The following is a 15,853-nucleotide window of genomic DNA, read 5'->3' as shown; positions in this document are numbered from 1 at the left end:
CTTAGAAGCCAAAGGGATGGAGCCCACAACATTCTGCACTCTCCATGGTGGGCAAACCTCAGACAGACTCCCGAGCTAAGGCAGGGGAAAGGCTTCGAAGGGCATCTTTTAAGCTAAAAGGATTGTTTTCCTCTTTAATAGCCCATCTTTCAGGATGTAATTTGCTCTCCCCTCACTAATTGCTTGGATATAATACTCTTCACATCTCAACAAACGAACATGACTCTATTTCTGGTAGAGAATTCTGTCCTGCTCTCCCAGAGCCGCCAACAATGAAGCAGGGGAAAGAGCAGGAGAAAAGGAATCTCAGCATAATGTTGTGAAATTAGACCATGGAAACCCTAACAAACCCCTAAGTAATTGTGACTAGAAGCTTCCTATTATATTTATAGTTCAGGAAATATTGTCTCTTCAGCTTGTAGAAACAAACGAGGCCCTGCACATACTGGACACCTTCTCCTTTTACAACATGAGGAGCACAGACAGACACTCCTGCCACCGGCTGAGGCTGGATGTCTTCATAAAGCCCTTAATGACAGAGATTTTTTTCTAAGTAAGTTCCTTTGCAAAAACACCACCAAAGAATGCACAAGAAGAAATAACTTATCTACAAAATGAGCAGATAACCAGCCATCCTCTTTACTATGCTTCCTATGAAAATAGGAAGAAAAAAATGTCTCCAATAACGCTCACATAGGTCTGACTGGATGCTGTATTTTTAAAAAGTCATTTAACTCCTTGTGAGTTAACCTGCTCTCTTAGGAACTCTGAACTTTCATGAAGATTACAACAGACAGAAATAAGCAAGCTGATAATATATATAGCCTGTATTTTTTTTTTTTTTTTTTTAGTTCATGGAAAAGATTCTCTACATTGGGTAATGCTGGATATCGGTCCAACAGCCTTTCTGCCCATTCCCACACCCAGGGTGGGATGTGGCCACGGACGTGGTGTGGACGCTTCCTCCGGGCAAGTTACTCAAGTGAACCTGCCAGAAGCCCTATCGCTCTTTTTTTCCCTGCTACTAATTTTAGTCACCAAGAAATCACTAAAGCAAGATCACCAAACGAGTAACTAAAATAAAACCTTAACCCAATATTTTCCAGTAAAGAACTCAAAAGTCAGAGCAGCAAAACAGACTCCAGAATTCTCACAGACACACAAAATGACAAAAGAGAACCCAAATAGAGTTTATATTCTGGTTCCCACTAAGATGCGGACACATCTTCCTGAGTGCTGAAATATCAGTACTTTAATAGGTCACGCAGGATGACTTCAGGGATTTGCCTTGCCACTATTTCAGAGAAGTGGGACTTGTGGGAGGGTTTTGATTTTTCAAAAAACTTCCCAGGTTTGTTTTTTGGACCTCTGACTTTGGGGACAACTGTTGGACCTATGCTGAGTTTAAGTGGCCTCTGCACAATAAAGTTTGTTGAAATTCCAAAACTATACCTTAATTTTTTTTTTTTTCACTTTAAGCACTCAGTAAATATCTTTACCAATGAGCACTTGCAGAATACTATCTAGCTCCTAAGGAGAAAAGCATTTGGAGACAGAAGGTCCTATTTTTTTTTATTTCATTTCTGAGCTGGAGAATTTGGTCTAATTCTTCAGAGGGAGTGGTGGGAAATCTGCTAGGTCCCTTGTGGGTACCCATCCAGAAAAAGACCCCTGGACAGGCCACAGCATCCCCAGTCACTTTGCCACTGAAGAATGTGAGGGTTTGGGGCCAGAGGGGGTGGTGGCTGAGGCCAAGTTGGAATTGTACCCAGGAAAAATTTATTTCACCTTACTTCACTGTAGGTGCAATATTGGGAACTGTTTTGGAAATCATAGATTATGTAAATTTCCTGGGATCAAACAGAAAGAGCAGCTAACAAAAGAAAGGCGGAAATCTCCTACTGACAAACGACCAATTTCTTCCCTAAACTATCCTTTATGACGTGTCAGGAAAAACAACCTAATGGCTCTGGGGACTTTTAAGTTGGGCATTGAAGACACCTCGACTTCCCCCCAAACTTTAGGGCACAGTTTGGAAGACAGAATTTGCCTGTATGTTGAGGGGGAGTAAATGTCTCTAATCTTTAGTGTTACCTAAGGGGATCCCTAAGTTACCTTTTGAGCGTCCTGTGCCTGCAGGTCTTAATTCTACAAAGGAGGAGAGGAAAAGGAAAGAAGAGAGGGAGAAGAAAGGGAAGGCGGAAGAAAAGAAAGCGCTTTAACTCCTTTCATTTAGCCTGGGGATTCAAAGACTAAAGTTAAATCCGGCCATAAAGTTTATTGCTTCAGACTCACAGGCGGGTGAGAACAGTCCCACCGAAATAAAAAGAACGTGCAGGCAAACAAGGTTCAGGGCCTGGTCCCGGGTGCGGGGGGAGGGGATGGTGAGCCCTCCCCCCAGGTGGGGACCCGCAGTCCCCACAGTCCTGGGCTCGGCCTGGCAACCCAGGGGCCCAGCCTGGAGGTGCGGCCCGCGCCTCGCCGGCCTCTGCCACCCTCCGGCTCTCTCACGAGCCAGCCTGAAACTCGGCCCCGAAGGCAGCCGTCTCAATTCAGTGCTGCCAAATGACCCCGGCCCGCGAAGACATATTGCCACAGCCCCGTAAGGAATCCCGCCAGAGTCCGCCTCGGCCCTGCCTGGGCCTTTCTTTCAAACTCCAAGCACTCCTCAGCGCAGCGCGGCCCTCGGCGCCCGCGGCCGGCGCCCCACAGTCTCCCAGCCCCCACCCTAGGGCTCCGCTACCCCTCGACGAGCCAGCCGAGCCAGCCCCGCCAGCCCCGGAATGGGGGGCGGCCTTGCCAAGTCTCCGCACACAGGCCCATTCGAACACAAAAATCATCTTTTGCACGCCGGCGAGAGCAGCGGAAGTCATTAACATTCGCGGTTGTGCAGCAATTAAAGTTAGGCCTGGGGACGCGGCGGCCACAGGCGCTTTTCACCGGGGTGCCTCCGCAGAGCTGGCTCCTGGCGCTGCTAATGTGGGCAGAGGAAAAGTTGGCTCTGCCCTTTTGAATTCAGAGGCAACCTCAGAGTTATTGAACCAGAGAGAGAGAGAGAGAGAGAGAGAGAGAGATGGAGGAAGAAAGTTTTCAGAGTACAAATAAACTTGAAAGCGCTCAGGAGGCGAGCTTACCTTAACTCGGAGGGAGCCATTTTTCAGAGAGTTTTGAGAACTTGTGGTTTGGACACTTCTGGACCTAAAATTGACAATTTGAATGACCAGGCGGCACACGTAGCCTGCAAAAGAGTCAAATGGAGTCCAGCGTCAGTGAGATTATATGTTATGTGGTATATAATGTTGGATGTCAACTCCCCAAAACCATAAAACTTACTTTAATGGCCCCACGTGACGTTTTATAGCCAGTGAGCCGATCTGTCTGTGCTATGGATGATTTTACGATCTAATTCATAGACAAAACCCTATTCATTTGGCACCCAAATGTCATATAGCCGGAACTGGGGCTTATAAAGTTTACTGTTTTATAACTTTTAAAAGGAAAGACGGCATCAGTGTAAGCAGTCGGTAAATGTGCAAATCTCTAGTTGCGCTTTAGCTGCTCTGAGGAGTTTCCCAATCGAGCTAGGATGGGGTAAGTACCTTCCATTTGTAGCAAATTAATTGTAGCAAAAGAAGCCAACTGGGCTCAGGGTGAGGAATGGGAAGGGGTGCCTGGGTGGGTTAGGGGAAGAGGGTTTGGGAGCCACAACCTGGCGCAGCAGCCTCTTCAGCAAGTGGAGGCCTAGGATGACCTTAGGAAAGAGGCAGCATCTGTGTGGGCCCTGAGGGCTGCTAACAAAGCCCTGTGCTTTTGCTCCTTTCTCTCTCTTCCTCTTTTTTTTTTTTTGTACCCAGCAAGTTATCTTGGTTTCCTCAGAGATGGGCAGGTTGGACTCAGGCTTTGGAACCACCTACAGCTTTTCCACCTTCTGCCCTGAACTCTGATGGGTCAGAGTTAGGGAGGTCGTGGGTCAGGGTGTTGGTCTGAGGTCTCCTTGCACAGGCAGGCTGCTCAGGTAGCCTCAGACTCACTGCCTTCCAGCACTGGACAGACAGAAGAGCAGAAAGAGCCGCTTGCTATTTTGGCACAAACCAGACCAAGAGAACTTACAATAGAAAGTTTATTTTTTTGTTTCCAGTCAGTATTTTTTCCTTAAAAACAAATACAAAAAAAAAAAAAAAAAAAAAAAAAAAGCTGATCACAGTTTGCTTAAACAGCCAGACTCGGACAATATTTGTAACTTTGTTCACAAAAACATACATCACTGAAGCTGCGCTTATGAGAGCCACTTCCAGAGTTCGTGCAAAGGGTCCTACAAAGGCACGCAGGGACACACCGCTCGGAGTCACAGTTTTCGTCACAGAGCCACTAGTCACTACACGTCAAACAAGTTAAGTTGTGTCTCATCAAGTCACCTCTACAACAGCATTAATTACACAAGGAATATAGGTAGTTTGAATAAAAATATCTTTAACAGCTTGGAGCTATTGAGACAGGAACACTTCCACTCACATGCACAGTTAAACAACTGGAGTGCAACACACAACATTGGCACTAAACGAGGTTGAAGGGGGAGATTTTTGTGTGTTTTTTTCTCTTTTTTGTTATAGTTACTTCAAGTAACACAGCTTGCTTCATATAAATAAGTTAAAACATCTATTTTTTTTTTTTTCAAGACAAAGCCATTCAGGACAAAGAGATGAACAGAAAGCAGATCTACTTATACAGGCGCTATAATGGCAATAAACAGGCTCATGATTAAAAGATGAATTAGGGCAACGAGAACAGGGCTTCTTCACAGAAGGAACACAAGGGAGTTTCAGAAAGTCACCTTAGTACTGACACTACGCGGGATCCGCTAATACTGCTCAGTACTTTAAACGCTCAAATACTCAGGGGCGGAAGGCCCCTCCCGCCGCCGCCATGCTCATGCTTTTCAGCTTATTATCTTTTTTCCACTTCATTCTCCGGTTTTGGAACCAGATTTTAATTTGTCTCTCGGAGAGGCAAAGAGCATGTGCTATTTCAATCCTTCTTCGGCGGGTCAGGTAGCGGTTGAAGTGGAACTCCTTCTCCAGCTCCAGGGTCTGGTAGCGCGTGTAGGCCGTCCGGGCCCTTTTGCCTTCCGGGCCGCCTATGTTGTCTGCAACAGAAAAGTCGGCGATTTAGCCACCAACTCCTCAGTCCCTGGTTACCCAAGTCGAGCTAGGGTCCTGAGCAGGGAACAGGGGAGAAAAGCTCAACAAGTCCTCTCTCCTCGCCCGCCCACCCCTCCAGAATTTCCTTCCCTCTTCCTTTCTAGAGAGAAAACAATACAATTTGGACTCTGGGAACAATCGGCCCATCTGAGGCTGGAGCCGCGCGTCCCGGAGGATCGCCCGGCTTTCCTTCATCCCTCTCCTGCCCTCTGGCCCTGCCCCTGGCGTCCTGAGGCGGGGCACAGCCCTCCCAGGCAGCCCACCTCTCAGAAACCCACGGAAGCAAGGCCCTTTCCTGAGCGCCCAAGTGGCCTCCAGGTCACCCTCCCTTAAAGTTCCAGCCCCGCGAGCCGCCTTCTGTTCCAGCCTGCACGCTTGGGGCGCCTGCTTTCTTTTTCTTCCCTTTCCTGCTGTCCCTTCTGCTCCCAAACTTCAGAATCCCGCCGGCTCTCTCCTCGATTATTCCCCCCCCAAGCCCCTTTTCGGGGACTCTAATTAGTAACGCTGTTTCCCCAGCGTAGCCCTCCTCATAAATTATCCGCCCTGACAAGCCCGATTCACGGCCCCTACTGCCATCCTCTACCTCTCTGCGCCCTGCTCGGCTGGCCTGACCCGGGAGCGCGTTCCGAGGCGCTGGGGTTCGATATGGGATTTTTCCTTTTCCCCCGGTTTCAACATCTAAACTTGCCTGGCCAGCGGCCCTTCTCCTCCCCCCTCCTCCCATTTGCGAGCGTTGGGCACTGCAGACACGAGAAGGTGAAAGGAGGAAGGCAGGGGAAGGAGAACGGCGGGGAGAGACTCCACAGGGCTGGGAGAGGCGAGACCAGGAGAGAGATGGGGAGAGAGGGCGGTAAAGAAGAGAAGGGGGACCGAGAGCCGTGCCCCCCGCAGCCGCGTGGATTTAGAGAAAGGCTGGCTTTACCATGACTTATGTGCAGCTTGCGCATCCAGGGGTAGATCTGGGGTTGGGCGGGCGGCGCCGAGCTCGGCTCGCTCTGCGCGCTCGCCTGCTCGCTGCTGGCGGGGGCGTCCTCCTCGGCTCCGGACGCCGTGCCAACCCCCTCTCTGCTGCTGATGTGGGTGCTGCCGGCGTTGGCCGAGGCGCCGCTGGAGTTGCCCAGGGAGTTTTTCCCGCCGTGGTGGCTGTCGCTGCCGGGCGAGGGGGCCACGGCGGAGCAGGGCAGCGGGTCGGGCGGAGGCGAGTGCGTGGACGTGGCCGGCTGGCTGTACCTGGGCTCGGCAGGCGCCGCGCTGGCGCCGGCCGCGTAGCTGCGGGCGCGCTCCCCGGAGCCAAAGTGGCCGGAGCCTGAGCGGCCGACGCTGAGATCCATGCCATTGTAGCCGTAGCCGTACCTGCCGGAGTGCATGCTCGCCGAGTCCCTGAATTGCTCGCTCACGGAACTATGATCTCCATAATTATGCAACTGGTAGTCCGGGCCATTTGGATAGCGACCGCAAAATGAGTTTACAAAATAAGAGCTCATTTGTTTTTTGATATGTGTGCTTGATTTGTGGCTCGCGGTCGTTTGTGCGTCTATAGCACCCTTGCACAATTTATGATGAATTATGGAAATGACTGGGACATGTACTTGGTTCCCTCCTACGTAGGCACCCAAATATGGGGTACGACTTCGAATCACGTGCTTTTGTTGTCCAGTCGTAAATCCTGCCTGATGACCTCTAGAGGTAAACTCGTGCACTAATGGGGGAGTTGGGTGGAGGCGAGAGGGGTGGCGCGCGCGCCCTAGGCGCGTGCCCGCCACCCGCCGCCGCCGTTCAGTCGGACTCGAGCGCCACCCGCTGGAGGCAGGGCGCATCGCTCCGCTTCCGACCCAGGGCTGCAAGGGCCGGGGTCGAATTGAGGTTACAGCCCATTATGGCAAAATTATTGCATTTCCCTCGCAGTTCCATTAGGATGTACCAATTGTGAGGCCGTCAGCTGCCGATCGCGCGCCCGGCGAGGATGCAGAGGATTGGGGGGAGATGGTGACTTGGATTTTATTTACAACAACTTTATTTCCCCGCTGTGCAGCCCCTCTTATTTTTGTGTCGAGGTTGGGGTCGGTTCTGCCCGTCGTGCCGGCAGCTCTGAAATTTGAAAATACAGATATCACCTTCGGGGAAGGGGGGAGGCCGTTTAGCCAATTGGAGAAATAAATCCTGCCCGCAGCAGCAGCTACAATTACGGCTCTGTTTTTCTGTGAGTGCATGAGGGACAGTGTCCCTGCCGCTCTTAAATGACAGGCGTCTATTAAAGATAGCTTTTGTGTAGTGTTTCTCCGAGGCGAGGTCAAATTCCATACACTTTTATAACCGGAGTCGATTTTTCTTTCGTGTAAATATGGTTTTCGTGTCATTAGTTCGCTATTTGATTTGCTTTAAGTATCCAATCTGGAGAATCTTCACCACCAGGTCCCTTTCCTCGAGGCAGCCGGGCCCCAAGTCGAAGGGTTCTCCGTGAACCCAGCGAGTGGGCCCAGACTCCCCGCAGCCACAGAAGCTGCTTGGAGCCTGAGGATCCTTGGGCCGAATTATTAGGGTCTTGCTTAGACCTCCAGGAGCAAAATGAGGGTGCTAATGGAAGCATTTCGTGGCAGTGCCTAGTATCTTCGTAGTTATTTTCCTGGGTCCTGAAAGACGAAAGTAAATCACAAATAAAGCCGAAAGGCATGAGGGGTACTTCCCGCTGGAGGCTGAGCGTTCCAGGCACCCCTGGCACATTTGGAAACCAGGACTCTTGCCGTTCCCATGGCCCTGAGCCCCCTCCTTAGGTCCTGAAAGCTACTCTGGTAGCAGCGCAGGCATTATCGGAGGCGGGGATCCGGGATCCGGGATCCGGAGCTGGAGTCTTCGGGAGCCCAGTCTCTCCGGGGGCTATGAAGTTCCACCCGCGCCCAGGTTGGGTCGGCTCGGCTCAGGCTGCTTCTCTTCCACGGACGGTTGCGTGCGGGGCCGAGAGACTGGGCTGTCTCAGGGCCCCCTTTGTTCCTCACGCTTCTTCCTGTCTAGGAGCGGCCTGGGATGTCACCGCAGTGCTGGGGCCCCAGCCTTTAGGCCCCCTCTTTCCAGTGGCCTGAGTCGATTTGGTGGTGACGTCCGGGACTTGGTGGCGAGGGAAAGGGGCGAAAACGCCCAGACACCAAAAGGGGCTCGACCCAGGTTCTTTCCTCTCCAGCACCCCCGCGTCCCGAGCTCAGGCGCACGCAAAGGCGCTAGCACAAGAGCCGGGGACGAATTCGGGGCGCGCCCTGGGATCCGGAGCCGGCTAGGGCAGCCTTGGAGAGCGGGACTGTATGTGCAGTGCGCCCCGCTCCACCGCTGGGATTGGCTGTGTGTAGGATTTTTTTTTTTTTTTTTTTTTTTGGTAAGAAATAAATGCTCAGGCGTTTGCAAAGCTCCCGGCTCCCCTGAAGCTGCAGAGGCCCCCCGGATGGGAGCAGGCGGGGGAGAAAAGTTGGGGAGCAGGCGAAGGCAAGGGGGCAAAGCCGAGGGAGGTTGCGGCGCTGGCCTGGTCCCTGCCCAGGCGTCTACTCGCCCGCCTTTGCCTCAGCCTCCTCCCCGCTGGGCTGTGTGGAATTGATGAGTTTATTTTCCTTTTTCCACTTCATGCGGCGGTTCTGGAACCAGATCTTGATCTGGCGCTCGGTGAGGCAGAGCGCGTTGGCGATCTCGATGCGGCGGCGCCGCGTCAGGTAGCGGTTGAAGTGGAACTCCTTCTCCAGCTCCAGCGTCTGGTAGCGCGTGTAGGTCTGGCGGCCTCGGCGCCCGTGACTCCCATACACAGCACCTGCGGGTAGAAATGGCCGGGCGCCGGTGAGCCAGGATCCCGGCAGCCGAACCAGTCAGACCCGCGCCCGGCTCCCCTGGCCTCTAAACTGGAAAACCACCCGCCTCCACTCCAGCCTCTTTCGCTATGTCTAAGGCCAAAAGCCGGCAGGATGGGAGAAGATTATTTCATACCAAGCGAGATGTTTTCCACCTAAAACAACTTGGAGTGAGAAGTTACTGTTTTTGAAAAATCTGCTCTGTAAGAAAACCATTACAAGCAAAAGAATAGAATGAGCATTCTTAATTCGGGGTACCTGAGTCGTGTTTTTGTGGGAGTGTAGGGTGTGTGTCTGGAAGTGATGGGTGTGGAAGCCTGTGAGTAGGCTGGACACTCGGAATTCACACACGGATCTCTGTGAAGGTGTTACTGTGGCCAGACATGACAGGACTCAACATGGTTTTCTTTTTTCTTTTAAAGATGAAAAATGGTCAGCCCTCTCAAATCTTTGCAAACTCCCCCCCCCAAAATTGTATGGTCCTTCTGAGAAAAGCAGAGCTCCCTTGAAAAAACAAGTGGATCTTAAAGCAAAACACTATCAGTTTAAAAATCTGCATTAGGTTCTGCCCTGCTCCAAGGATTCTCTGTCGAATTTTTGGAAACCAGAGGCAAAGGGATGGAGCTATGGGCCATCTGGGGTCTCTGGAAATGTAGGACTGTGATGGGCTATCTGTTCTGGTGCCAAAGGAGCCCATGAGTGGGGGGCTCCCCCCAAGCTGGGTGTGTGAGACTCAGGCAGGGCCTCAAAAGGAGGCAGAAGTTGGCTAAGAGTGAGCAGTTGAGTGGAAGGGGGAGGAGGGAAGGGAGGAGAAAGAAAAAATCCTGAGGCTGGGGATGTGGCCCTCCAAGGCTTTAGGGAGACACTAGGAGAGGCCAAATGAGAGCCTCTATCTATATAGGTTTCTGAAAGGCAGAAAGGAGAGGGGTTGGGGAGTAAAGGGGAGTTACCAGTGATGGTTGCAGAAGGCCATCTCTGCTTGGGGATCTGAGCAGAGTGTTACCAGGGGGAAGTGTGGGGAGGCACTCCCTCCCATCCAGCCTAGCTGTGTGTTCAGGTTGCCCCTGTCACAGAGGCTCACATAGAGTGGTAGTGACCCCTCTCGATCCCCTAAGGTGTCACCTTACATGGATACTAGTGCCTTCACTCTGCCACAGCTTGATTGCCTCACTGGGAATGGGCTGGTTTTTGTTTTTGTTTTTTAATCTCTTAAAAAAGCCAAAGAAACTTTGTTCATTCTCTCCTCCTTGCTTTCTATTTCCTCTTTCTACTTTCTCTGTCTCCTCCTTCCTTCCTCCTTTCCCTGCCCCTTTCCCCCTCTCCCCCTACTCTCTTGGGGGGGCTGCAGGGAAATGCCTTACCCGCGCAGGAGTTCATCCGCTGCATCCAGGGGTAAACAGGGCTCGTGTACTTCCGGTCGGTGCCTTCGTCATGGAGGGCTTTGCCCGGCACGCTGCTGCTGTCGGGTTTGTACTGCTGCTCGGGAGAAAAGTGCAGGTAGTCCCCGGGGCCCCTCTGCTTGCCACTGCCCGAGGGCGAGGCGCCACTGAGGTCCTTATCAGAATAGAAACACGAGGCCCCGTACTCGTAGGACGCCCGGTTGCAGGCCAGGACCGAGTTGGACTGTTGGTAGAAACAAGGTGAGGTGTACGTCTTGTCCGGGAGGCTCGACGCCCCGTACGAGGCCGGGAAGGGCCTCAGCGCGTCATAGCCGGCCGGGTAGAGGGGCAGCTGACCCAAGAAGGAGTCCTGGCCGCTGGGCAGGCTCCCGGGGAAAGTGGGATTCACAAAATAGGAACTCATTTGCGCGCCCCTCTGCAGGACTGTGATTTGTTGTGTATTAGTACATCTGGCTATAACTATTAGTAGTCATCGAACTGGTTTGTTTCTGGATGGCCGAACGCCAAAAGCGACAGCCGCAAATCGCACCAGCTGACGCGGCGGCGGCCAATGGGAGCGAGCGCCGGAGCCCGCTCCCCGGGGACCGCGGCGACCGAGGCAGCAAAGTTACAAACAGCCCCCAGCCCGCCCGCCCGCCGCCCGCCCGGCAGATTAATGGGCGCGCACAGCCAGCCGGCCCGGCTCTCCTCCCGAACGCCAGCGGCGGGCACGACCCGGGTAGGGGCGTGCGAATCAGGCCGGGGTAGGGGCACTAGAGTCCGGGCCGCCGCAAAGGGCCCGCCAGGCCCGCTCCTTCCTCCTCCCCTTTTTGCCTGGTCGGATTTTGCTGGGTTTTCTTTCCAAACAGGAAACCTGACAGCCCCGCGCCCGGAGGGGCGGTGACAACGAAGGCTTTTCTCCCCGTCGGCCTGCCCTGAGTTTGCCCCTCCCTCTGCACTCCCCTACCGGTGGGTGCGGGTTCCAGAGCTGGAGAAGGGGGTCCGAGAACCCAGGCCTTCATGCCCTGCTCCTCACTCCTGCACCTTAGGAATCGGTGCATCCCTTCCTGCTCTCCTTCCCCACCTCCAGCCAGGGCCTGGGCCTCGCTGCCGCGGAAGGCTCACCTCGAGCTGACCAGGATGCGGCCAAACGTCTTCCCCCGCCGGCCCCATCCTCCCACATACAACACGTCTCCTTTGAGTCCCGACGGACTCCCCCCTCCAATGGCCAGCGACTTCGTGGCCTCTAAGCACCCCACAAGCTGTGCGTCCCCGTCCCACCTTTGAACCCAGGAACGGAGAGGCCAGAAACCACTGGTTTCAACAAGAAAGGGACCTACAGAGGAGTGGCCTTGAGACCGAGCTCCGAAGCCGGCCGTGGGACCTGCTCCCCTCGCCCAGCACTTGGGACTCGCCCTCCCGACACCCGGACTGCTCAGAGCTGAGACAGATCCAGATGTGGAATCTCTGTCCTCATTCCGGAGGCCCAGCGACCCAAGGTCCCTGCCAAGCCAGGGAGAGAGGGCAGCTGGGATGTCCCAAGGCTGTGAGATCATTGGTGTGCTTGGTTTGCGGGGCACCCCACAGCCCGCACTTTCCTGGGGTGTACCCTCTTCCATGCCTTTCCTGGGACTTTGGGGGCCTGCCACCTGCAGTTGCTCTAAAACCGGCAATAGCTGCTTCACCAGCTCTAGGAAACGTCTGCATTGCTTTTCACCCTGGTCCCAGGCCTGGCCTTCCCCAGACAGGACGTGAAAAGCATGTCCTGGGTTGCTTTCCCTTGCTTGATAGGTGTGCCTTCGAGATAGCTGACTTTTACAGCACATGGATCAATCTCATTTTGTAAAATGTGATATCTTCCCAATGGCATTTTTACAACTGTATTTGTTGGGCTTGTAAAACCCTTGAATTAGCTTTAAAATCCTCAGTTCTGCGGAGGCTGAAGAAAGACTATTTATACAATTTGGTTGAGTTTCCAGAGGATGTTTGCAAGATCTGTAAAACTCTGGTGAATGCAGGCTCATGGGGTTCAGGACTTGGGGGGGGTGGCTATGCCCTCCTAGGAATCTGCCAATGACTTCCTTAACCTCTTCCTTGCTTTTTGATTTTTTTTTCCCCCTGCCCTCACTTCCCTCAAAGGGGGAAAACTGGGAAAGGACTGGGCTACGGGTAGCCTCCACAGAACCTAGCGAGCACCCTTGAAAGTGGCTTCTCCCCACGCGATGGGGGCTGCACCCAGAAGCTTTCTGCCTGTGCCCCAACCAATCCAAGCTGGGAAAGTTTCTCCCTTGCATATATAAAGAAGGACCTGGCAGGAGAGGATAGAATGTAACATTTCCCTCGAATTTCCTCAGAGAATGGACATGATAGCTGAAAATGAAAACTCAAGTTAAAAATTCTAAAGGGAACTATTTTTTAAAAGCTATGTCCAAAGAAAATCATGTTTGAGTTATTGTTTCTTAAACAAGACCATCAGAAGACAGTGATTTCAAACAAATTATTATTGTGTAAGACAAAAATAACTGTTGGGAGATGTTGATAAATGTTTACATTTATAATTTCTGTGTCATACCTCCAGGTCTCACACAGTATTGGGACTGATGGCAGTTTATACTACTATTGTTTTTATTTGTTATGTTTTGACTTGGATTCTTGATCTAATAATTACCCCCAGACAATGACAGAATTTGATTTCTCAGCTAAGAGCCAAAAAACATTGTATTTCTAGCTTCTACAGGCACTGAGATAGAAAAACATAAATTGAAATCTCTACGTGTTAGCCAAGTCTGGTACATCTTATGTTGGCAATGGCCCAATTTATTTCTCCAACCAGCATTAGGTGCCTATATATATATGGAGAGAGAGAGAGAAACAGAGTGAGAGAGAGACACACACACACTCAGGCAAGAATAGGAGCCCCAGACGCTGGAGGGAGCCTCTCCTGGGATAGTGAGAATGGCTACCAGGACTCTCTCTTCTAGGTCAAAGCCACAGAGAAAGTCCACTTACCTTTCAGCCGCTCTTCAAAGGGGACTGGATGGCGTGCAGGGCCCCACAGTCTGCCCTTTCCCTGGGCTGCCACCTCGACCTCCGCCAGCCTGAAGGGCGGCCTGCCGGGGGGGGGGGGGGGGACCTTGAGGGCCACCCGGGCCGCCTCGATCTGTAGCCCAGGCCATAGCATACAGGTGCGGCCTCTGCCTGTCACAGGCCCTCGCCTGACGCCAAAGCCCGCCTTTCTTGCCATAGTCAATCCTCCTCAAGGCCAGCCAGGCCTGCAGGCCTCGGGACCAGGAGTGGTCTCTCCGATTTCGAAATCCCGAAGCGGGCGCCTTCCCCGCACCAGCGTGCGCCCCGGGGGCGCCTTGGGTCGCGCAGTTTGGACAGAAGCAGCCATGACGTGCCAGGCCGCCTGTGCAACCAGTCTCCATGGCGCTGGGGGTGGGGGGAGGACCCGAGTCTAGTCGGGCGTCCAGCTCTTGTCAGGGGTGGCCAAGGCAGGGGAGGCTCCCGACAGGCCCTGGGAGGCCGCCCCTCGGGTCCTCCCTTGCCCGGCTCTCCTCGGCCTGCTTGGGAATCTCTGAGGGGCCCGCGCAGCGGTCGCGCCAGGCTGCACGACGCGGGGCTGCGGCTGGCGTCGGTCCCGGCGACGGCCACAGCGTGGCAGCAGCGAGCGCCCGGCGCGGTCGCAATAAATAATCTGCCCGCGGCAGCCGCAGTCAGGCAGCCCGCGGCCCTACGACGCAAATGCGCCGCTTTATCCGCCCTGAGCGCACCCACAGCGCGCGTGGCCGTCCCAAACATCCACAGCCCCTTCTTAATTTTCGAATGCATTCCAAAGTATTATCTTAAGGTGGGAAAACAACAACCAAAGCCACAAAACAAACAAAAAGAACTCGAGCCCAGAACCTCAGGATCGTTTCTGGTCGCAGTCCCAGGAAGCTCCTGGGGCAAATCTGGCCGAGGCGCACCCAGTCTGTGCCACCGCGCCACATAAAGCCGACGCCCCCGGCACCCTCCGTGCCTCCTCCCCGGCGGCTCCACAGTCCTCTCCCCGCTCGCGGAAAGTGGGGCGTGCGGTCGCCAGCCGGCTGCGCCGAGGTGGGTGGGGGGGTCCCCCTATCGCCCAGACTCGGTTTGCGTCCTTCCTTCAACCTTAGCTGCGGCCCCTGACACACTCAATAACACCACTACATTCTCTGCACCGAAACTTCCCGCCAAGCAACACCCAGTCAATTAACCCCATCCTCTCCTCCAACACAGAGTACCACCCACGCACCTAGTCCTCCCCGCGCTTCAGACCACCTCTGTCATCGGAAAACCGCGTGAAGGGAAGCAGGCAATCAGCAGAGGAACCTGGCTGAATTAGTAAGTTTTTGTTTGTTTTTTCCTCATTCTACCTTTCTCTCCAGAAACCGATGCCCTCGGAACAGAAGGTGCTGTGTTGATACTAATAAAACGCATGTCAATTAATTCACTCTGCCCTCACCTCTTCCCACCTCCCCAGGTCAGGAACTGTCTCCAGGTGTTGGGGAATTCAGTCGAGCCAATTGGGTCATGAATGGAAAAAAAAAAAAAAAAAAAAATCCAAACCGGAGAGGCTGGTTGGGAACGCTGAGTGCAGGGCCACTTCTTTTGGGGCTCGGCAAGGTCGCTGGGGAAGAGGAGAGAGAAGACCACAGTGCTCCTGCCCCATGCCAGGACGCTGTGCCACGGAAGGAAGGCTGGCATTTACTGCCATGGTGAGCCAGGGAGAGGAGAGAGAAAGGGAGTGTGTGTGTGTGTGTGTGCGCGCGCGCGCGTGTGCACGCGCGTGGGATGGGGGCAAGTGTGAACGGTGAGTGTGGGCGAGGGTGAGTATGCCCCTCTTCAAAGCCGCCCTGGGTGCCCTCTCCCACCGCCGCTGGCGCCGGCTGCCATCTCACCACCTTTGCTCCTGTCTCCCCACATGTCTCACCTTCAGATGGCGGCTCCCAGAAGCTCCTGCCCCTCTGACAGCTGTCGCTTGGGCAGCCGGGGAGACGAATCGCCCTCCTTCCTGGTGCCAGAGGACGCAGGAAATTAGCCAGGTTGCGAGTTGCAAAGCGGCCGCCGCGGCGCCGGGAACTGGACGCGCCCCACCTCCAGCGGGAGCGGCCGGGTCGGGCCGGGCCAGGGCCTCGTCTCGCTCGCCATCGCCGGACAAAGCGCAGCCAAGCCCGGCTGGAAGGCAGAGCTCCGAAGCAGGCAGGACGGAGCGGAGCAAAAGAATGCGGCTCTATTCTCGCAAGGGAAATTATAAAAAAGTTCATGTTCACGGTTCCCATCCACATGACCGACAGCGGCCAATGGAAGGGCCGAACAACTCATAAAGTTGTATTGCAAAGTTGTAAATTTTCATAAACAACAACGGATTTATGACCCTTTCCCCATCACTAAGAGGAGGCAGCTCTTACACCGGCGCCATCTTACCACC

General features: G+C 53.7%; 2 protein-coding genes across 2 annotated transcripts; both read right to left on the bottom strand.

Moving 5' to 3' along the window:
- Window positions 1–4,679: 4,679 nt before the first annotated feature.
- Window positions 4,680–6,951, bottom strand: HOXA5 (homeobox A5). The gene is made up of 2 exons (XM_032401210.1): window positions 6,121–6,951; window positions 4,680–5,143 (listed from the first exon to the last, which is right to left on the bottom strand). The coding sequence occupies exons 1-2, from the start codon at window positions 6,680–6,682 to the stop codon at window positions 4,893–4,895; spliced, it is 813 nt and encodes a 270-aa protein (XP_032257101.1). The 5' UTR covers window positions 6,683–6,951; the 3' UTR covers window positions 4,680–4,892.
- Window positions 6,952–8,725: 1,774 nt separating this feature from the next.
- On the bottom strand, window positions 8,726–10,825 carry HOXA6 (homeobox A6). The gene is made up of 2 exons (XM_032401209.1): window positions 10,384–10,825; window positions 8,726–8,985 (listed from the first exon to the last, which is right to left on the bottom strand). Exons 1-2 carry the CDS (start codon window positions 10,823–10,825, stop codon window positions 8,726–8,728), a joined length of 702 nt encoding a protein of 233 aa, XP_032257100.1.
- Window positions 10,826–15,853: the final 5,028 nt, after the last annotated feature.

Source organism: Phoca vitulina, unplaced genomic scaffold (assembly GCF_004348235.1).
Source record: "Phoca vitulina isolate PV1807 unplaced genomic scaffold, GSC_HSeal_1.0 scaffold4, whole genome shotgun sequence".
Classification (NCBI taxonomy): Eukaryota; Metazoa; Chordata; class Mammalia; order Carnivora; family Phocidae; genus Phoca; species Phoca vitulina.
Note: the sequence above shows the minus strand (reverse complement) of the source record. Positions and strands in the feature narration are given on the sequence as shown.